A 22,767-nucleotide genomic window follows, 5' to 3' on the forward strand; every position below is an offset into this window, starting at 1 on the left:
ATTTTTTAAATTTATTTCACCGATACTTCAATAATGCCCAGAGCGTCGGGCGTATTATCGGTTTGGGTATTGACCGGACAATACGAAAGCAGTGGTAACCATGGTTACTCTAACCAACCATAGTTAAGTTGCTTCCCGGTTCTATCTAAGCTGCTCCATCACATCGGTTCCACAGAAGCAAACTTAAAATACAATATATATTTTTAAAAGCACTAATAAAAATAAAAGAAATGATTATTTTATTTATTTGTTTTTTCTTTTATTGCGGAACTGGACAGCGTTAAAGATTCCGTCAAATTGGTTAACGGGGGGTGGAGAAATGTAACGTCGATTGGAGAGAGCGGGATTACCAGTTGACGGAAAAGCAGAGGATGAATCAGAGCCGCACGATGGGTTGATGGACGGCCAGAGATGCATCGCGTTGAACGGTTTTAAGCGATGTGGGAGTTGGAAGAGCGTATAAAAACTGGGACTTGAAGGGGTGAGAGGCTATTTCGTTGTATCATTGAGGAAGGACCTCTCTGCAGTACTCCTGTTAAACTTCCCTTCTAACTCTCTCTTTTTCTCTCTCTTGATTCCTTCCTTTTGATTTGTCTGTAAATTTTCCTTCATTTGAAGCTTTCAAAATCATCCAAGAGCTTGAGGTTTTCTTCGTTTTGGTTGGTTAATCGATCTAAGATGCTCGGTTCTTTGACGAGTTTTGAGGCATTGAAACTGTTTAAAGAGACTTGATGATAATCGAAGAGGGAAATTTGAATCTGAGCTTTGTGTTTCGTTGGCCGATTCTGTAATCCTTTTTTTCTAAAATCGGAGTTGATTTCCGGAGAGGCGCGAGGGGGGAAGACTTCGAGTTTTGGAGGTTTGAAAATTGAAATCAGTGTTTTAAGGTCTTCGATGTTCGTTATATGTTTGATCTTATCTTATCTTCTGAAGTTAGTTTCTAACTCTTGAATTTTTCGTTGTGCAGATAAATATCCAAGCGATTTCAGTGGTTCGGTGAGGGTCTTCTGAGAGATTGTAACCTTCTTTGAAAGTGGAAGAAGAATTGGAGTGACAAAAATGCAATCGATTATTGGAGCCTGGGATTTAGATTTTCATTTTGCTTGTTTTCTGCGGTGAAAGAAGCAGATTTCTGTTCTTCGTGAGAGCTGATTCTTGGGGGGGAGGGGAATCCAGATCAGAAATTTCAGGTACTAATTGTTTTTCATCATCTTGGTGGATTTTGCAGCCTCTGTTCTTTCTGTTCTGATTGTTTTCGTCCGAAATTTCAGGTCTGATTTTCTTCCTGTTCATTTCTACCTGCAGCATCGAATAGAAATCGCCTTCTTCCTCTGATTGGATTCTTAGGGTCTGATAATTAGCTTTCGAAATTTGAAAATTCGAGTTGCTGCTTCCATGGGAGGATCTTCTGTTTCTCTCTGTGAGGCATTGGAAATCTGGATCCCCTTTCCAATTCTCTCACTACTTGTTTCCATGGGAAATCCTTCTTCCTTCTTTGAGTTCCTTACGTTTTCAAGATTTTACCTCAACTTTCCTCTTGGCGGCACATTTCTTAACCCAACGCCTCTGTTTTTCTTCGTCTTTCCAATACTTCTCTTCAGAGCGATTTGGACTTTCAACTTTTGTCGATTTCGTTTTCGGATCTTTCAAACTCAATCGAGAAAACCCTGACTGATTTGATGTTCTTCTCGAGTAAGGTTTTTGCAGCGTCAATGTCGAGAACGCCATATCTCGAGCTTGATCGAATTTTTCTTTTCCCCAAGGCTCTTCGCTTTGTCCATTTTCGTCGAAACTGCAGAGATTGTCATCCTAATCCAATTGGCTGCAGAGTCTGCTTTTTATCTATTTCCCCTTTGGTTTCTCCTTTGTTTTCTCTTTGCCACTTTTAATTATTTAGAATCTTTTGGGTAATCTTTCTTCGGACTAACCCCTCTTTGAAATGGGACACAGGTGGTGTACAATAATATATATTATAAAATTAAAAAAAAAAAAGCACATGGAGAAGGATCATCTCAGAATCAATAGCCATGGCAGTTTCGTTAGTAATAATCTCAATGGTAGGGATAGAACGGCCGTGGATAGTTCGCTGTTGTTGCGAGCGAGATCTGAGGCCGCTGCCGCCGCCGTCGCGACCAGGCCACAACCCACACCGTCAGAGTTCGTCTTACAATGGGGAAACGGGAAGCGTCTCCGGTGTATGAAAGTCCAGGTCAAGGCCAGGGACGTTTCCGCCGCCGCCGCACCGGTTCACAAAACCACCGTCCGAGTCGATCGGCGGGTCGTTAGAGCCGATAGAGACTCGATTATAAGACAGAACCACCAGCCGAGTTCCATTCATAACTCTAACCACAGTAATGGGCACTTGAATCTTCGTCAACGGCCGATTTCTCCTCAACCGCCAGCTCTACCGCCGCCGCCGCCTGCTCCTTCTCAGCGTATTCTTAGGTACTGCTCGTTAATTCTTTCTCGTCTCTCTCTCTCTTCTTCAATACCAATCCTGTTTCTTCTTTTTTTTTTCTTTTTTTCTTTTATTTTGATCTGTTTGATCGCTTAGATCTCAGCCGATCTTCCCGGCCATGGGATTCAAAGTCCCATGTAATTTTAACGTTGGGCCTTTGATTTGGGCTTTTATGTTACATGGCTTTCTACCCACTGAGTTTCTGTTTTTTTTTTTTTTTTTTTTTTNTTTTTTTTTTTTTTTTTTTTTTTTTTTTTTTTTTTTTTTTTTTTTTTTTTTGTTAAATAAAAAAGTCGGAAGTTTAAAAAAATTTCAAAATATGGTTCAATTTAGAATTGGATCGATAAAATTGAAGAAATTTAAAATTTGATATCTAAATTTATGATTTTAATAATTACTAATTACTAATTACTAGACGAGACTAAGTAAAATTTATTGAGAGAAGATATTTTATTTTTTATTATTATCTTCTTTTGGGTATAATTGCAACTTGGGTTTGGGGTTTGATGATGATCTTAACTTCATGGAACGCAATTTGGCCCCGTTGATTAGGACACGTCCGCAGTTTCTTTCTCGTGTCGTTTTAGCTGTGGAATAATAGCCGTCGGATTATAGATCGGAGTGTCCCACATCGGCTGTCGTTGAGTGGATGCGTATTCTCGAAAATTGTAGATCCAACGGCTGAGAGGGGGGAGAGGTGGGGGCAGGGGAGTCGCGAGTTGAAAAGACAGTTTTGTCCTTAAAAAATAGGGCATTGAAGAAGAGAGACGAAGTCTCCGACTCTCCCATTTTGTACGCTAATGCTAGGCCGAGGACATTCCCGTAATTTCAGCCTAAAAACGTAAATAATCAATTGCTATTTTTTTCTTTAATGTGTTATCCCTTCAATCTTTATGTGATTTGTTTTTGGGCTTTTGTGTTGTAATCTGAGTGTATGTGGGGTTGGACTCTTTTATTAATTTTTTTATTATTAGATTTTTATTTTTTTACTTACTTTTTGGGGATACTAAGTAGTTAGGAGACTGAGTATTTTCTTTCCTTTTTTTCCGGTGGATTTGAATTTGATTAGGAACTCTGAGATTTCCGGTGTGATGAAAGGCCAATCCAACGGCGGTGTCAGAGCAATCACTTCACCGGACAGGGTGGCGCCGGAAAAGAGACCGCCGTCTAATCACGACAACCACCACCCCCACCATAAATCCGCCGCTACATCAGACACCAAAAAGGGTGGGTCGTCTTCCGGCAGCGGAGAAGCCCTAGCGCCACCGTCGCAAGGGCAGCCGGCGTGGCCGCCGAAGTTCGTAATAGCTCTAACGAACAAAGAGAAGGAAGAAGATTTCATGGCGATCAAAGGGTCAAAACTGCCTCAGAGACCCAAAAAACGAGCCAAACTTATTCAACGCACCATCAATGTAAGCAAACCAATCTTCTCCCTTCTTTCCTTTTCCAGATTCTTTCTCACCTTTTTTACTGTTCCTTTTCCATTAATTATTTCTTTTTCTTTTTTTTTCCTTGAAAACTAATTCTCATGCGCTATTATTATTATTGCTTCTGCTTTAATTATTTCCTCTCTCTTTAACCTGATTTTCCCTCGCAAAATCCCCATTTTACGAAATATATATATATATTTCCTCCCAATTATTTATCGACAGAAATAAATAAATAAATAATTGAGATTAAATTATAAATTCTTTTAATTAAAACAATAAGTGGGGGTGAGGATATTAGGGGAGGGTGAGAGTGGGGTTTGTGGAATGCCACGTGGATAGTTGTGATTTGTCTGTTATTGCCGAAATTGAAGCCACAATGTGAGTGAATGAATGGGCTAATCAATTACTTACCGACAATGAAGGGGGCCTGAGATGAGTTGTCCTGTCGTGGCGTGGAATAGGAAGTGCTTGGTTTTTTCTGTGTAATAATGATAAAATTCAAGGGTAGTTGTGTAATAACACTTTTTTTTAAATAAAAATAAAAATATAATATAATAAAAAGTTGTTTGGTTTTTTTGGGATTTATTTAATGTGTGTGTTTGGTTTTTTTGGGATTTATTTAATGTGTGTGTTTGGTTGGGGGTGGCAGCTGGTGAGCCCAGGGACGTGGCTGTGTGATCTAACGCTAGAGAGATACGAAGTTAGGGAGAAGAAGATTTCTAAAAAGGTATAATATCTATTCTTAATTCTTAATTTTTTAATTCATTCAAAAAAAATTATATATTAATTTGTAAATTAAAAAAAAATTAAGAAGTTATCTTGTTTATTATGCAGAGACCAAGAGGGCTGAAGGCAATAGTGAACATGGAGTCGGATTCGGAGTGAGAAAGGGAGAGTTTATCATATGAACAGAATCAACAGTGTTTTGTCAAATGATTTGTGGAGAAGAGGGGAAGTTTATGTGAATTATATCATATATTAAAATATATATATGAATATTAGACTTAAAAGAAGAGGAATTTATTTTCTATTTCTGAAATACATGCTTCCTTATATATATAATTAAAAGAAGAGGAATTTATGACGTCGGACAATTGAGTGAACTGCGAAAAAAAAAAAGTAAAAAAAAAGATAAAGCAACTTCTTTTTGGCAGTTTCGTTGTGGCAATTGACGCCCGCCGTTCGTTTTTCTGTGCAGTGTTCAGCCTTTATATTAAATGGCTATATAATATATATGCTTCGGAGAGATGACAACTCTTTCTCGAAAGAGGAAAAGAATGGAAAGAAAAAAAAGGAACAAATTTCATAATCTTTCTGCAGATGCGACGAGTTACCTTCTTTCATCTGCACAAGAGTTTTAAGGGTTGAATTTTTTTGTTATGATATAAAAAGATAACAGAATAACAAAAGAAACTCAAAACGAATCCAACTTTGACTTAGAATAAGAAAGATTACACCAATGACTTTAGTAGTGGACAGAACAAATCCATCAACCATTTATTTAATTGTCTAAATGCTTTGGATTTCCTTCTTAGAGAAGAAAAGGCATAAAAGGCAAGCATGTTCTGTGCATTAATTCTATAGCTGTAATTGCCAACCACAACAAAAATATATTGGAACCTTTCACTTTCGGCTCATTATTCACATCACATGCCTCACTGCCCCACATATTCTACTTCCACTACGGCCACACCAGACTCAGATAATTGGACTTGTATTGGTCCAAATTTCATAAATGAATGAATGCCTGTGTATCTTGGAACCGTAGAATTGAATAATTAGAATTTTTCCATCGCAGTTCTAGATGCCTTTCTTAAATTTGAAAGACAATTGCAGAAGAGATCAGTTCTCGTGAAACTAGCAGGTTGTTTTTGGTTAAGCATGAAAAATTATCGGCAATAGAACGGAAGATCACGAAGAATGATCTCAAGGTTCTACTGTTGCAGTTCGATGTCTGGATCGATAATCGGCAAGTTTACATAACAATGACGGAAAGACGAGAGAAGAGACTAGGCGGAGGAGATCTAAAAGAACGAAACAATTTATTTACTAATCATAACGACAAAATATAGGACAAACGTCATCAAACCAACACAGTCTGCATTCTATATATAAGAATGTGTAAACAAAAGAGGTCCTCTGTACCAAACGTGTTGAATATTAAAATCCCTTCGAAAACGTCTAAAACAAATTCGCCCACCCCAAGGTTACTTCAAGAGAAAATCAGAGCACAAATACAACGAATCATGGCAAAATAAATCACCATATCTCGAGGCCGATACTTCAGATCCTGAGAGTAGATCCGAAGGCGAGAGCAACGAAGGCAGCGACGCAAGCGGAGACGAATGACGGAGCAATGGAAGTAGCAGGGGAGGCAGGGCTGGGGGCGGGAGCCTCAGTAGCAGCGACTGAGGCGACGGCGAAGATGATGGCAATGAGAGCCACGAGAGAAGCTTGGGAAACGCCGGCCATTGATTCAGATATTTGCTTATTAGGGTGGTTCCGGCGAGAGGAAGGAGACGAAGAGAGGGATTGAAAGAGATTGAGAGAAGACCCTTAGCTTTGAATTGCAATTGAGAAATGAAAATAGTGGAAGGAGATATATATAGAGAGAAAGAGAGCGAAAAATAGGAGCGAGAGAAAGTCGGGCAGGTATACGGGCAGGGGGCAAGCAAGCTGGCGATTGGTTGAATGCCAGCTAATATTTTGGCGTGGTCCCCTATTTCCCTCAAATCATCAACGGGAATATATGCGTCTTTCCACCGCACAACGTTTAAATAAAAAGTAATTTTTTGTTTTAAATTTTTTTTTTTTTTTTTTCTTTTTGGGTTAAACTTTAGAGATTTATTCTATTTATGGTTTATTCCAGTTTGAAGTTCCACAATTGGAGCAAATTATTTATTATTTTTATTAGAATTAAAAGTCATCTTAAAATAGTTATACTAAAAATTGGTAAATATATATAAAAAATTGAAACATTTTAAAGTTGTAATTAAAAATAGTGGTTATTTAGTTTAATATTAACCTAAAATTTAATTAATATATGAATAATAGGATTTAAAAATTCACTCTTCAAATTAAACAACGGTGTCGTTTCATTCTTAACGTTCTCCGGTCCGTTGCAAAAGTGGAAGATTCTTCGGCATGGGGGTTCAAAATTGATGGCGCGTGGTATATACGAAAACAATCGGACGGTGAGGATTGGAGCGTGAAGTTACGCCAAAAGGCGAAAAGACGAAATTAATGAGAAGAAACATACGGAAAGGCACTGAAACAGCGAAAATGTGTTAATAAAAAAAAGAAAAGAAAAGGAAAATGATGGGTGGGGCCCACAAAAACGAAGGCTGTGAACTGTGAAGGTCAATAATGGACAAATATAGTTAGGAATGTGGGGCCCAGGATATAGAGAGACAGCGCTGTGTGGTTTAAGAAATGACAGGCGAGAGTGATTGGCTAGTTGATTTGTGTGGTTTTTGAATATCGTTCCAGAAACTTCCTTCCTGTCTAGGAATCAACCTTACATTACAGATATTTTTTCTTTTTTTCCTTTCAGATGATATATTATTTAACTAATTAAATTAAATTAAATTAACTTATCAATAAGTAAAAGGAAACAAAATAATGAGCATTTAATTACTAACACAATTGATGGAATCGCCATCCTCATCGCCAGTACAAGTGAGAATGATAGGAACCGTCAATCGGAGCTCCCTTACGCTCCGCCGCCGATTTCTTCTCCGGTTTTGGATTCTTCACCGGAATCTCCTTCCGGTCGGCGGAGACTTGGGATGAGGAGAAGCAACAGCGGAACATTCGAGAGAAGAATCTCATTTCGAAATTTTGCCCTAATCGAGATCCTGTAATGTATTCGTGGTGTTTCTGTGGAAATTGATAACTAATAATATTGAAACGTTTATAGTGTGAAGATGAAGAAGGAGCAGATGGCATGCTGTTGGTCCACCATTTGCTTGCTCTACAAGGAGCTGCCGTGCCTCCCAAGCACCACGCGGCCTTGGCGGCTTTTGGAAAGGGCGCGCAGACTGACGCCAGGGTTGAACTTCCAAATAAACTATTTCAGTTCTGTAAGTTCTTTATTTTACTTGCAATTTAAAATTATTTATTTTAGTCCTTAAGTCATCTTTAGTCATCTTGGCCTTGTTATGGTTATTTTAGCTTTTTCTCTCATTTGATCCTTAGTCAAACCCAATTGTTATCCTTTCATTTTCAACACACTTTAATAAATGAAATTAACATCTTATTTTCAATAAATAATTTCCTTTCTAAAAATGGTATTGCAAAATTATTTGGTAATAGAGTTTTGTTTATTATTTTTAAAAATTAAACTCATTTACTAAAACTCCCGCTCATTCTTTTTTGTTCTTGAGAATGATCGACACCTCTTTCAGGTCTGTAATGATTATCCTTGTCTTTTAGCATGGTAGGAGAGGAATTGACCTTTCTAAAGCATATTCAGTTATATCCGCATGACCCCATTAATTATTTTTTTTCGATCAGAACATCCAACAGCGCAACCTAGTTCTACTTGACTAAGCCTCGGAGTTTGCTTTACCCAACAAAACAGAATCCCGGACCCAACATTAGAAAAATATATATTTAGTGTAATAAAATAATTTCAAGAATAATACTCTAATTACCATCTTAAAAAGTTTGGCGTTCAATCCTCATCAAATACGGACCAAAATACTTATTCTTTCTTAAAATTTGAATTAGGTAGCAAACAAAGCATATGATTGCTTATAACTTGGGATTAGTATTCTCAGATTCATTGTCCATTTCATAAACATCCTTTGACACTTTATTTGAGAAAAGAAGACGTTGGCTGCTCATTGAAGTCTTAACCATTTAAGTTCATTTGAAAAGCATATGACAGAGCCCTTATGGATCCCATTTCAGAAATGGAAAATCTAAATGGGAAATGGATGAGCAGAAGTTAAGTCATGCAAATTTTGTAATTTAGGCAGAGATGCCATGCTAAAAACATACCCATCACTGCTATATAGGATTTCCAAACTCCCTCTCCAATCATCCAATCATGTTATGTTTGAATGATTTCCCACACATTCAACAAGCACAGTTAGTTTTTAGTCACTGGTTTGTGATCTTAAGGCATCGAGCAACCTGAGCTTCGTCGAGAGTTTTTCATGGGGAAGCGATTCTTGCTCGGAATGTTGGTTGTGACATTGACAGTCATAGTTTGTGGAGCTGTGGAGGGTGGTTCGCTTTCTAAACAGAAGAGTTTGAGAATGAACTCTCTTAGGAAGCAAGCAATAAAAAGCATTCGGGTACCAATCTGTGTTCTTGTTCTTCTTCTTCTTCTTCTTCTTCGTAGTCCTTCAATCTGTTTTAAACATGGAAATAGTCTGTAAAGAGCTTGAACTTGCAAAATCTTTGCATATATTAGCTTTTAAACCGATCCCACCTCGGTTAGGGAGGAGAACGAAACATTTGTTATAAGGGTATGAAACTTTTTCCTAGCAGACGTGTTTTAAAAACTTTGAGGGAAAGCCCGAAAGGGAAAGCTTAAAGAGGACAATAATAGCTAGCAATGGGCTTCGGTCATTACAATATCAATGTTTAACTTTCATAGCAGAACGATGTATGTATTTCTATTGGCTCTATGCCTCTTTAGCTGCACTTTTCTTTCTGGTGCTCGTAGAGCGAAGATGGCGACATCATAGATTGTGTAAGCATTTACGATCAGCCTGCTTTTGATCATCCTGCTCTGAGGAATCACACCATTCAGTTGGCACCCACTTATGATCCCACCATAGATGAGCATTCAAAGAAAGCAACAGCAGAAAGGGAAGGGAAGGAGGAAAAGAATTCCATGGTTGTGAAACAAACATGGAGGAAAAGTGGCAGTTGCCCTGAAGGAACAATACCGATTCGAAGGATCCGAAAGCATGTCCTACTCAAAGCTGAATCGATAGAACGCTATGGACGAAAGAAACCGATGTTTTCCCAAGAAAACGCTCAGCTTCCCATCACCCGAAGTTCGCATACTCTGCTAACGAATCGTTCGGTTCGATCGACAAACATTTCTTGTCCCTTTGAATTCCATGTTTTTCTTACTCTAACCATCTACTTAACAATGGTGCAAAACAGAAGGCATTTCTGCTTACTGCAGGAAACAACTACAATGCAGCTAAAGGAGACATTAAAGTATGTAACCCAAGGGTCGAGTTCGATGATGAATATAGTACTTCCCAAGTCGCTCTATTAACCGGCCCTTACTATAATTTTGAGGCTATCGAATCCGGATGGGCGGTAAGCATAACTTTTCACCAAAAAAGCTCAACTTAGTTAACGCTCATCTGAATTTCCACATATTTTAACTCGTTTACATCATGATTTCTTCAACCCTCCAGGTAAATCCAGGTGTTTATGGGGATCGACAGACTCGACTGTTCGTGTATTGGACTGTAAGTTCATGCAGGCAACTGGCCATATCAGATAGAAAGTTGATATCTCAAAACAGAACAAACTGTGAATTGTTTTCTTTTGGTATTATTATTAGGCCGATGCTTCCCAAAAAACAGGCTGCTTTGATCTCACTTGCCCAGGTTTTGTTCAAACAAGCAATGAAATTGCTCTTGGTTCTGCTATTTATCCAATCTCAACTCCCAATGGGCTTCCATATGAAATAATTATGTTCCTTTTTAGGGTAAGAAATAATGCAGTTTGCTTTCCAAAGCCATTTCATGCTTCTTTCTATCTTGATTCTTCATCTTTCCTTCAGGATTTCAAGACAGATAATTGGTGGGTGCAATATGGGGAAAGCATTAACATAGGTTATTGGCCTCCTGAGCTATTCGGTGCACTAAGTCACACAGCAGAAACAGTACAATGGGGAGGGGAAGTTTACAGTACAAAGATAGGACGACCTCCTCACACTAGAACAGCTATGGGCAGTGGAAGGTTTCCTGACTTCATTTCTGGTACTTCAGGTTGGGTAAAACGGATGCGAGTTCGAGATAATTCCATGGTTTTGATGTTTCCTGGTTGGGTTGAGCACTACTCCGATGAATACGACTGTTACGACGTCGATTTCATCCGAGATTATTTAGATGATCCTGAACTATACTATGGAGGACCTGGTAAAAATCCAAGGTGTCCCTAAGAGACTAACAAAATTGGGATGAGTACCTCTTGCTTTCATTAGGTTCCTTCATGTAATGAATAACATAGAACTATAAAAAAGGAAGCTATTTCTTTTGTTTCAAATTCTCCTAAGCATACAAGTGACTGAGACAGATGAGGGTTATTTCATTAAAAGAGCAATAACCAGATGCCAAAAGTGTATAGCGCACGGTACCTCACTCACATTTCCATTGCATTGACATGTAAATCTCCAGAAATGTATTTACATATGAATAACCCGTGCTGAGGTCGGGGAACGGGAGGTAAACAAAACATTATACCCGAAAAGCAGAGTGTAAAATAAACTAATAAACAACATAATGGGACAATTCAAAGATAATTGAGGCATGGAGAAAGAAAGAAGGGGAGAATGAACTTAGCTAAATTGAGTCATACTGTTGTCTCTCGTTTTGAATAGATTGGAAAATTCGTGCAGCTGATTCGTTTGCAGATCTTCGATTGTGTGGCACAACACGAATCACGCGCGTTTGATCGGAGTCTGAAGGTTGAGGACCTTTTTCTACAAGCAGCGGAACTACAGGGGCGAGTGGAAGCACATCGTGGCTTTCAGCGGTTTGATTGGCTTGCACTTCGCTAGCAGGACTAGTTACAGGACTACTTGCAGTACTTACTTGTACCTCATTCCTTTTGGGTGCATGAGACTTTGGAGTTAATGAAACAGTTTCTTGATTTTCATCTCTATCTCTCTGTGTTGAAACATCATATGAAGTCTGATGCTGCATATAGGAAGCGGCCACGCCTCCCGATAATTGATTTAGATCTCCTGTGGACCGGTTAACTTGATCAACAGCCGAACCTGACGTACCCCGATTCATGACTGGCATGCCAAAAGGAGGGAAGTAAGTACCACCAACCATGGGAGGAGCTCCAATTCCTTGTTGAACAGAAGCTGGAAATCCAAAGGATGGATTCATCATTGGACCATAAGGTCCACATCCTCCATAAACAAATCCTGGTCCAGGGTAAGGCTTATATATGAGTCCTTCAGAAGGAGACATTACAGGGACCAACCAGTGATGACCTGTAAATCCTGGTCCAGGTTGCGGGTTTACTGAGTAAGGCCCACAGGTTGAAGGCTGACAATCAATTGGCGCAGGAGGAAGAGATGTTTTTCCAACAGCATTTTCTGCTGAACATTCAACATTGTATTTTGGCTTCTTGTGGCCATCACTGAGCTTAGGTGGCACGTGTGATTTGACGGTGTAATCTGAGGTAAGTTTCTTTGCAGGAAGAGGGCTTGGAGAAGAATTATCCAGAAAGATACCATCTTCAAGTATCAGACGAGGCGATCCAGCAATTAACCGTTGAACCTGTTTGCATGATAGATCAGTTAAGAGAGAAGTGAATCCAATAATGTGAACCACAGGGCACAAAGGCTGCTATTTGAAGAAATTAGATCACTTTACCTTGAGAAGTCTATGCAACTCGAACACTTGGACCTCAAACACTCTCTGTTGACTGCAGAATGATAAAAGTTGAAAGAATAAATCACACAATATCACGAGTGAAATCAAACCGGGACACATGTTGAAGGTAATAACAACAATCAATTCATAGCGTGAAAACAGAATCAACTCATAAATCTTTCTTCAGGGAACAAGAAAAGCTAGAAAACATACTCTTCTTAAGTGATTCTAAATCTAGATAAGAACACTACTTTCATCCATAAAACTGATTCTAAATCTAAATAAGTTCTGTACTGTCAAAATATCCTCCAACAAATACACCTGGAATCCTTCATATGCTCCAATTCTGCTCTCAGCCTCCGAGAGCCATCGAACTATCGAAGGAAAATTTCGAAGTGATCACTTTAAAAAGGAGACCGAGCAGTACCCAACCAAGACATTCACATATTTACACGAAGCAGAATCCAGTTGTCTCAGAAGTTACTGTGCACAATGCATAGTTCCTGCTATAAGATGATCCAGTATCCATGTCAAAATATTATTGAGGGCCACAAAGATTCACTTAAAAGGGTACCTGAGATTACGAGTTCTTACCTTTTCTAGTGACTCGTCATTCAAACATATCTACTTCTATATTTCGAACTTTGGTACTTGAACACACAATTAAATGAAAGAGCAATGTGAGCGCAAAAAATCACAAGGGATTAGGCACTTGAAATGCATATCATCTAAAATTTTAAATAATGTTGCCACAAATTCAGATAACTTTCAACCTTTATATCATTTATGTAAGAAGCATGGCACTTCAGATGCATCAGGAAACTTACTTAATAATTGCTCTTCTTGCTTTCCAGAAATGTTTTTGACCTATTATTCCTACAACATCATCTGGACAGATATCAGAGCCAGAAATTGAGTCAACCATTGAATTCTCGGAGACAATGTCGCTTTTGTCCGCATTCCCCACCTGCATGGAATTATAAGTCCTTTCTACATGGTTCTCAATATTGTCAACAGGAATGTTCAAGCTGTCATTCTTTCCCAAAGAATGGGAGTCCACTCTTGAGCGCGGAACATTGTCTAGCTCCCCAATTCTTATAGGCTCAACTACATTAGAAGATGTAAGACGACTTTGACCTTTTTCATAACCAGCTTGCAAAACTGTAGAACCAGAATGTTTTGATGCAGGAGAAGACAACTTTTCCTTGTGGTTGTTATTTTTAATTCCACTCTTGCCCATCCTGGATTGGTCGTATACTGGAACCGTGAAATCGTCTTCATCTTCTACTTCTGTTGTCTGCTGACTCTGGTCAGGCTGAACCGATGGAGGATTCACATTTACTTCACCAGATGGGAGAGCTTGAGAATTTCCAACCTCATTAGTAGAAGTTGGTGAAGACAGGTTTAACGGCAGACGCAGATCTCTGTTGGTCCCTGTACCCTGAAAAGATTTTAAGTTGGGGTGTTAAGAGCACAATTTCCTGAACAGCCATATTCTCGTGGATCTAGCAGCTCCTTATATGTGAACACATATTTTCACTAATATAAGTAGTGTCTGTCTGTCATAGGAAAAAACTAAATCGATTGAACTCGTTTGCAATGATTAGTCTGATTCAAAATTGTTAGCTATGAATGACAAAGTCCATCTGTAATGGAAAGATGTTACCAAGCTCATCGCTAGCAGATATTGTCCTCTTTGGGTTTTCCGTCCACTAGAGAGAGATTTCCACACCCTTGTAAGGAATGTTTCGTTCCCCTCTCCAACCGATGTGGGATCTCACAAAAGAACAATTAAATAAATGAGAAGTAAAGGAATAACTATTAGCCAAGCTCTAGCAATGAGCAGACAACAACCAATATAATCACAGTTAAAAAGTAAAAGATAAAATGCATTAGACAGATTAATCCAAGAACATGCTATGAATTTCCCCAAATCCCATATCAGATTGCAAGAGTCAGTTTGCCAACCTGGCTTGAGGATGGTGTGGTAACTGGTGTTCTGGAGATGTTTGTCTTGAGAGGCAAAGCCCCGGGACTCGAACGTTTGGAAGGTATAGTGAACTGTTCATAAAGGGCCATCTTATTCCTTGGAGGCGCTCTTGGCCAACCTTTCTCAGTGTCATTAACATGGAGCCTAGGGAATATAGGTTCCACCGTCTTCTCAGCATCATTTCCTCTCTTCATCGTTTCTTCACCCAAATTCAACCCAAAGTACGCTTACACACAAATGTTTTTCTACTAATATCGAACTTCATCAGGACTTCCGATACCAAATACCTACTTCAAGGAGCTACAAACTAGCCTCGCAAGTCGATAAAATCTATACAATAGTCTAATTTCAGCTGAAATCAGCTCGGAAATTTGCAAACCCCCAAGAACCAGCTCAAAGTCCACAAGATTTCCTAGAACAAGCTTCCATACTCCAAAATACAAACAAACCAACACACAAAATTGAAATCTCTTTCTTCTATCAATACAACTTACCCGGAATTCAAATCCGATCCAATTGAGCTCAAACTTCAGACCAAAATGGATGAACAAGAAGGCCAAAGTAAGAAGAAACAATTAAAGAGGAGAAATCGGTAGCAGGATAACAGAATCGGGAGGAAAGAGAAAGAAGAGAGGGTAAGGCTTAATTCATGGATTTCTTTGAAAGCATAGACCGAAGAAGAGAAAAGGGGCAAAAGTGCAAGGTCATGGTCCCAGTTTGGATTGAGCTACAGAACATGATCTTCGTTTACTACCAAACGCAATACTTAGTCAAAAAATAAATTTGAAAATGGAAGAAAATAAAACGAAAAATAAAGAAAAAGGATTAAAAAAAAAAAAAAGACTCAGTTGAGATAAATATGGGAATTAATCCTACTTTATTTTATTCTTATTTCCGCAAATATTGGAAAAATCTGTTCAAAATACTTAAATTATAATTTTTTTTAATCTTCAATTTAAAAAGATTCAATATATAATTTTCACATTTGACATTAACCAATTTTCTAAGCATCTTACCACAAATGGCTCCGTACAAGAATCATGATCAAATAATTTCCTTAATTATAATTAATTTATAATTTTATATATATATATATAGATAGATTTTATAGAAATATCACACAGTTTAATCGCTACTAAAATTAACCAAAAAAGTTGGATATTTTTCCCGATTGAGATATTTTCACAAATTTCAAAAAATAAAGAAAAAAATATCTTTTTGTCTTTTTGCTTTTTTGTCTTTTTACAGCTCATTACTGAATCCAAGGTCCACGTAGACTAACGAACTAGTAGGAGTATTTAACTCATTAAAATAATATTATAAATAAATGAATTGGGCTAGCTCCTTCTTTTAGATAATAAAATTGAGACAGTTAATTTATTTATTTAACAAATATTTGAAAGAATTTATATATGTATTTAACAAATTTCATAAATGAGCCACCGACGTTAATATTCCAATTTCTTTAAATTATTATGAATTTATAATTTATAGTTTCTTTAAAACATAGGTAGATCTTACCGTCCAATTGTTTATTCTCAATCTACCCTATGAACTTTTAATCTCCACCGTCCAATTTTTATTTATTGCCCTTTTTCTCATTTGGCATCTAACTCCCAGCCTCCACGTAATGACTGGTGTAATTTTAATTGCCACGTGGAAATCATTTTTTATTTAGATTCGGTATCTTACAGCTGCCATTTGCGAAATGCTAATTTTTAAATAGTTTTTTTAATGGTCAATTTAAAATTTAAAAAGAAAACGAGGTTCCAATTTTTTTTTTTTTTTTTTTTTTTGGGATAAGAAGGAAGATAAATTAGTTTAAAATAATAAAGTAAATTACATAAATAAGCACGATTAGCACAAAATATTTGGAACCTATCCGCAATTTTTTTTTTTATAATNTTTTTTTTTTTTTTTTTCTGGATAAGAAGGAAGATAAATTAGTTTAAAATAATAAAGTAAATTACATAAATAAGCACGATTAGCACAAAATATTTGGAACCTATCCGCAATTTTTTTTTTTATAATTTTAATCACAAAATAAAGAAAAAATGTAAAACTAATTAGCACGATTGTTTATTTATTAATTTGCCGATTAAATATTTATTATATTTTTCCAGTTCATCATCGTTTATTCAATTTATTTAGGGTAATGAATTGTTTAGGTTGAATAATTTATCTGTAAATATTTGGGTAAATAAATTCTTAATTATCTAGGTTATGCTCGTGTCATTTCATATGAAAAAGGCAGAATATTAGGGGAAAAAATAAAAAATTCTTTGTAAGTTAAAAAAAAGAAAAAAAAAATAACAGTGATAGAAAATTTATCTTTTACTTGAGTAGTCAATTTTGTTGATGAGGTTGAATTATTTTGAGACCTTTCATTCAATATGTTACCAGAAGAAACCGTATTGACAAATATTATTATTAAATTACCAAATTACCAAATTTAGATTCCAAGTATAAAAGCACCAAGTTCAGAGGGAAAATTGAAAGATTCGCTCAAATGGCGAACACTCCTCCTTCTCACCAGACGTATATTCCTCTGCCTTCGGACTCAGGTCACTCTCTCTTTCCCCTTTCTCGCGTTCTTGGATTGAACTTCCATTTTCATTCATGATCAATTTCGTATTGTTTTCTTTGTCTATCTTTCTTCCTTTTAATGAATGCTTCGTTATTGCAAGTTCGTGGTCTATGGATTGACGTGCGATTCTTCGTAGCAAGTTGTTTTCTCTCTTATCGAAGCTTTAATTGCTGTTTGTTTGGCCAATCAGAAATCGTGGAATATACTTGACTGATGTTGGAAACTGAATTCTGATGCAAGAGAATCACAATGATGTAGTTATCAATGGTTAGAGTAGAAGAATTTGTTTGGAAACTTCAAAAGACATGTTGCTCTAAGTATAGGCCTGTGTTTTCTCTATTTCCATCGTTCTTTCGCCTTTTTACGTCACTTGGATTTAGTTCCAGTTGCTGCGGATAGGTTTGGTTTTCTTGATTGCTTTACCCGCGCATGTTCCATCAAGTTTTTTAGTTAGCATCTTCATTTTTGCTTCGAGACGATGGAATCTTTCTTGTGGTGGATAGTTTGCGCAATGTTTGATATAAAATATAACTGGAGATGTTAATTCTCCCCTCGTTCTCCAGCTCCTGTCCTCCATACGATCATTTCGCTCCAAGATTTTTATCATCTTCCAATGTTTTGGTTTTCTTGATTGCTTTACCCGCGCATGCTCCATCAAGTTTTTTAGTTAGTATGTTTGTTTTTGCTTCGAGACGATGGAATATTTTCTGTGGTTGATACTTTGCGCACTGTTTGATATAAAATAGAACTGGAGAGGTTAATTCTCCCATCGTTCCCCAGCTCCTGTCCTTCATACGATCATTTCGCTCCAAGATTTTTATCATCTTCCAATGAGTTCCATTTCATGTGGATTTCAGGTGAAAATCAGAACGATCCTGAAGCCAACAAAACCTTGGTTCCTATTCATATTGTTACTCATGCATCTCAACTCCCTAACGAATTTGTTGATCCATCACCTGAAAAGCCTCTGGTAGTTGGCTTTGATTGTGAAGGTGTCAGCCTGTGTCGCCATGGAAGTCTTTGTATCATGCAGGTAAATAAAATGCTAAGAACAAATCGCAGTTTTACCATCCTTGTGGAGAGTGAAATTGTATGGCAGAGGCGGATGTGCTAGCTAACCTTCCCAACTGAGGGAGTCAATGGTTCTAACTTATAATTTCATTCTTTTAGTCATCTGGTGATACTGTCAATTCATAGTCCAAGCTGCTTTCTTGCAAGAAAACAACTAATATTATAGCTTAAGAAATTTAATTTGCGCTCCTGGATATTCCTCGACTTGTAGCTATAGTAACTCATCCTTTAAATTACAGGGTTGATTACTGTCAAAGGCTTGGACATTCAAGAATGTTCAGTTTCTACTTTACTAAAAAACAGTGATTCAAATTAGTTGACATTATCTATAAATCTGTGTTGTTCATTTCTTGGCAGATTGCATTTCCAGATGCTATATATCTGGTTGATGCTGTTCAGGGAGGAGAGGAACTTGTGAAAGTCTGTAAGCCTGCCCTTGAGTCCACATATGTCACGAAAGTTATTCATGATTGTAAACGAGATAGTGAGGTCTCGTCTGAACTTTGTTTCCATTACAGATTGCCGTCACAGAGACATGACATGTTTTAGCTAACGTTGACTCTATTTTTTTCCCTATAGGCATTGTACTTTCAGTTTGGTATTAAGTTGAACAACGTTATTGATACACAGGTGATTATCAATTGTGAGAAGCCTGACACTCTTTACTTGTTTACACCCTTTTCTCATTCATTATATTTTATCTTATTTTAGAGTGCTTAGCCACTTAGTGTGCCAATTCCATGTTACTAGAACATAAGAATATTTTTTGTGCTTTTCTTCTTCTATGTTTTCTTGGATATAAAATGAAACTATCATATCAGGAAGATGGATTCTACTATTCCACTGATCGTTGTTCCATTATTTCTTATCTAAGTTCCTAGAAGTTTTCATGATGTTAATTTTTCACATCTACTTTGCACTTGTACGATTTGAATCTACAGTCTGCCAGTATTTTTATAAATTTATAATTCTACGTACTCATTTTAAAGGTTTATGTAAATTTTCTCTCAATGAACTCTAATCTTAACTTACTATGGATTATTAACTGATTGAAATCTGCTATCTGATAATTTTTAAGGTTGAAAGTCTGCATGTCTTCAAAAAGGAAAAAGAGAGAGAGAGAGAGAGAGAGAGTGGTTATCTTGTGACACAAATGCCAATAAAGAGTATGATTTTCTTGATTTAAAAGAATGATCTGAACAATTCATTTTAAGTTTGAGCTACCTTGTAATTACTTTGGAGCCAAGTGTTTGTATGTGTAAGCTGCAATATGGAGGAAGGCTGAGTTATTTGGACCTTCCTGCTTTAATTTTCAATTGTATTACTTGATTCAGATTGCATATTCACTTATAGAGGAGCAAGAGGGATGGACAAAGACGCCAGATAACTATATCTCCTTTGTTGGTCTTCTTGCAGATTCACGTTATTGTGGTATTATACTAATCCTGGTATCTAGATATTCTCCATTCTTTATCATGGAATTTCATGCATTTTTCTTTTTCTTCTAAATATCTCGGATAAAATTACCTATACTCACTCAAAAATATGAACTGATATTTCTTGCCATCTTCAAAAGCAGCAAAGCTTGATTTATTGCTTGCCATCTTCATGTTAAGAAGCTCCATACTTCCTACTTATTTTGGGGGTCATGTTTCCATGAGCTGCATGGTTAATTAACCAGAACCTCCTGCCTGAAAAGGAAAAAAAAAAAAGTATAAATTTAAATTTGGAAGCCATCACATGACTAATCCCTAGCGATACGGTGGAGGGACAATAATTGCACTTGGTTAATTGGATCTGTGTCTCTAAGCGAAATTAATTGAGCTTGTGGGTGCTATAATAACATCAACATAAAGAACTTGATTTTAAATGGAAAGGGACCTTCAGAACACTTCTCGCCCCTTTCCATCTCAAAATATCGAGCTCTTAATTTCATAGACCAGGTACAAGCTTGAGAATTGTGATAAGATTATATTTGGAAACGTTATGTGGATTGCGCATTCATCTCTCGCATACTTTGTTTCTCATTCTTCATTTTGTGTAATGTTACAATTCTGGTACCAAGGAAATCAGAATGACCGACTAGGAGCCTAATTTTAGAGTCTAAAGGCATCGTACATTGATTGTGTACACTTAATTGGCACTTGACTCAGTCTTTGTAAGCATGAGGAGGTTAAGTAAAGTATAACCAAAGGGTTCAGTGCTCATGAGGCTTTGTAAGAGAATTGCATTTCATGCATTCTCCATTCAAAACTGTTGCTATTCGTGCTTGTATATTTTTCATTCCTCTTGGTTGCCGTTGTAATACCCTTTGTTTCATTTTTCTTTCTTTCCCTTGTTTGTTGCCTGGAAACGTTTCCTTCCTGGAGAAATCTACGTGNGCTTTTTTTTTTTTTTTTTTTTTCACTTTTTTCTTGTTACTGAAAATGTTGGTGGATGGATCTAAATTGTTTGGCATGCTAATTTAATTATCAGAATTTTCTGGTAGGAATAATCTAGATTCTACGTCAAGTTCTTGTGGTCAGTGGAGAAGTTGACAAGCTTTTGTTATATGAATGCATTTCTTTATTATTTTAAAACTTAATGCTTTTTTCTGCTAATGCTTACATTTTTATTCTATATTGAAATAATATGTAATCCTCGCTCATAAATGTAGGTGTATCATATGTGGAGAAGGAAGAGGTCCGCCTCCTACTTAGGCAGGTTAGTTTTTTCATGGTCGTATTGCTGTGGATATTGTTGTATCTTGGCAAGAAGTGTTCCATATATTAAGCATTGTTTTTCGTTATGAGGTATTTTATAGGTCAGATGTGCTTGATTCCTAAATGTAGTATCCTTCTTTTGGAGTAGACAAGTATAAATATAATGTAGAGACATTTCAAGTCCATTGAGTTAACAAAAAGGACATGGAAACTAAGATTATTAGTCTGCAGGTACTGTAATTATGTCCATAATATGATAAGATTCAAAATGTTATCTCGTCATAAAATTATATGCAGGTATCGTGTAATTGTTCCATAAAAACTAAATTCTAAATTTGTATTTGACAGGACCCGAAGTTTTGGACCTATAGACCATTGTCTGAATTGATGGTCCGTGCAGCTGCTGATGATGTACGCTTTCTGCTTTACATCTATCACAAGTTGATGGAGAAATTGAATCATCAATCGCTGTGGTACCTCGCAGTGCGTGGTGCTTTGTACTGCCGGTGTTTCTGCATCAGTGATAATGGATATGCTGACTGGCCTCCTCTCCCTTCTGTTCCAGGTTTTCTTTAAGAACACACCTTACCATGTGCAGTCCATATAATGAGAATAATTCCAAATTTAACATTCTAATATGCTAAGTTGATTAAACTATCATTGCAAACTTTTCAACATAATATGATTCTGTGGTGTTTCAATATTGTTGGCTTCTTTTATGTTATGATTTCACAATTGATATTGGGTTTAAAATTTAAAGTGGCTATTTAGCAGTGTGAGAAATGTTGGTTCACCATCTTTCATTCAATTATCCCAATGCTGCTGGAATCTGCAAAACATCAAAATATGTTAAAATTTATAATGTTGTATTATCTAATTATTATCGACACATATGGTATGTGGTTTCTGTCCTTAGGGTTCTTAGACTACGTTTCATTTCAAATCTTATTTTTTCATTTGATGCGTCTAAAACCTTTTGTTACATGGTCTCAATTGATCACCTTTATTGGTCTTACATGTTTTTTCAGATAACCTTGTAGTAGAGGGCAAAGCTCCTGAAGAAGAAATTCTTTCAGTCTTAGACATTCCCCGTGGAATGATGGGTCGCGTAATTGGTAGGAGAGGAGCCTCAATTTTGGCAATAAAGGAATCTTGCAAGTAATTCATTATCGACAAATCCCTTTAGACTTCATTTATATCCTTTAGGCTAAAAAAATACCATAGCCGTTGTTTTTTCTCACCTTGGGTTCTTAAAATGCAGGGCGGAAATTCTCGTTGGCGGCACCAAGGGCCCACCGGACAAGGTAAGTCTCTCTTTTCATTCACTTCAAAACAGACCACTATAAAGCCTAAAATTGAATGCTATTCTTTGAACTTTCCTGTGAATTTCCTGGATTCCTCTCTCCATTTGCTTCAAATCCCACTGCCTATATAAGACCTCAACACCTCCTTTTGAGTTATTTGTTAAAACCCCCTGGAACAAACAAAGGGGACTCGCTCTGCTTGTCTCGAAGTCTCTGAGTATCAGCCAAAATCCTTTTGAATGTTGATGGACATTGAAAGTTGTTCTGTCAGTAAGATGAATGTAATTGTGGTGATGTAGGTTTTCGTCATTGGACCCGTGAGGCAGGTAAGGAAGGCAGAAGCTATGATACGAGGAAGCTTGCTTGAAATGTGATTGAATGAATATGAAAACCGTGTTGTGATGAAAATGAACGCAAAATCCTCAATATTAAGAATACAGTTCCAGCTGCTAATACTAGTAGATCCCGTATGGAAGGGATTACTTTACATACTTTACAATCTTTTGTATAGGTACAGTAGCTTTGAGAAGCAAATTTTATGTGAAAAATATTATCAAATCAAAATATGAAAATTGAAATAAAACTTTGTTTTTACCTTCAATAAGTTATTATCAATCAATTATTATACTGTTTTTTT

At 36.9% G+C, this 22,767-nt stretch overlaps 4 protein-coding genes across 6 annotated transcripts; 3 read left to right on the forward strand and 1 right to left on the reverse strand.

The window, feature by feature from the left end:
• Nucleotides 1-478: 478 nt before the first annotated feature.
• LOC111805325 lies at nt 479-4,916 on the forward strand. 2 transcript variants are annotated; one of them, XM_023690345.1, is made up of 6 exons: nt 479-887; nt 968-1,190; nt 1,951-2,445; nt 3,528-3,870; nt 4,538-4,615; nt 4,723-4,916. In XM_023690345.1, exons 3-6 carry the CDS (start codon nt 1,997-1,999, stop codon nt 4,771-4,773), a joined length of 921 nt encoding a protein of 306 aa, XP_023546113.1. In that variant the 5' UTR covers nt 479-887; nt 968-1,190; nt 1,951-1,996; the 3' UTR covers nt 4,774-4,916. The 2 variants fall into 2 exon arrangements, with proteins under 2 accessions (XP_023546113.1, XP_023546112.1); XM_023690344.1 differs by having other exon boundaries at nt 479-859.
• Nucleotides 4,917-7,029: 2,113 nt separating this feature from the next.
• LOC111805388 lies at nt 7,030-11,133 on the forward strand. Of its 2 annotated transcripts, none has more exons than XM_023690462.1 (6): nt 7,030-7,970; nt 9,566-9,931; nt 10,015-10,176; nt 10,278-10,331; nt 10,427-10,573; nt 10,649-11,133. In XM_023690462.1, exons 1-6 carry the CDS (start codon nt 7,815-7,817, stop codon nt 11,027-11,029), a joined length of 1,266 nt encoding a protein of 421 aa, XP_023546230.1. In that variant the 5' UTR covers nt 7,030-7,814; the 3' UTR covers nt 11,030-11,133. The 2 variants fall into 2 exon arrangements, with proteins under 2 accessions (XP_023546230.1, XP_023546232.1); XM_023690464.1 differs by lacking the exon at nt 7,030-7,970 and adding an exon at nt 8,002-9,191.
• Nucleotides 11,134-11,209: 76 nt separating this feature from the next.
• LOC111805387 (protein EARLY FLOWERING 3) lies at nt 11,210-15,226 on the reverse strand. The gene is made up of 4 exons (XM_023690461.1): nt 14,445-15,226; nt 13,304-13,917; nt 12,477-12,528; nt 11,210-12,380 (listed from the first exon to the last, which is right to left on the reverse strand). Exons 1-4 carry the CDS (start codon nt 14,658-14,660, stop codon nt 11,430-11,432), a joined length of 1,833 nt encoding a protein of 610 aa, XP_023546229.1. The 5' UTR covers nt 14,661-15,226; the 3' UTR covers nt 11,210-11,429.
• A 1,749-nt stretch (nt 15,227-16,975) lies between these two features.
• On the forward strand, nt 16,976-22,696 carry LOC111805057 (piRNA biogenesis protein EXD1-like). The gene is made up of 10 exons (XM_023689924.1): nt 16,976-17,030; nt 17,911-18,086; nt 18,482-18,613; nt 18,704-18,754; nt 19,459-19,555; nt 20,781-20,827; nt 21,175-21,391; nt 21,855-21,984; nt 22,088-22,130; nt 22,430-22,696. Exons 1-10 carry the CDS (start codon nt 16,976-16,978, stop codon nt 22,502-22,504), a joined length of 1,023 nt encoding a protein of 340 aa, XP_023545692.1. The 3' UTR covers nt 22,505-22,696.
• Nucleotides 22,697-22,767: the final 71 nt, after the last annotated feature.

Source organism: Cucurbita pepo, chromosome LG11 (genome assembly GCF_002806865.2).
Source record: "Cucurbita pepo subsp. pepo cultivar mu-cu-16 chromosome LG11, ASM280686v2, whole genome shotgun sequence".
Lineage (NCBI taxonomy): Eukaryota > Viridiplantae > Streptophyta > Magnoliopsida > Cucurbitales > Cucurbitaceae > Cucurbita > Cucurbita pepo.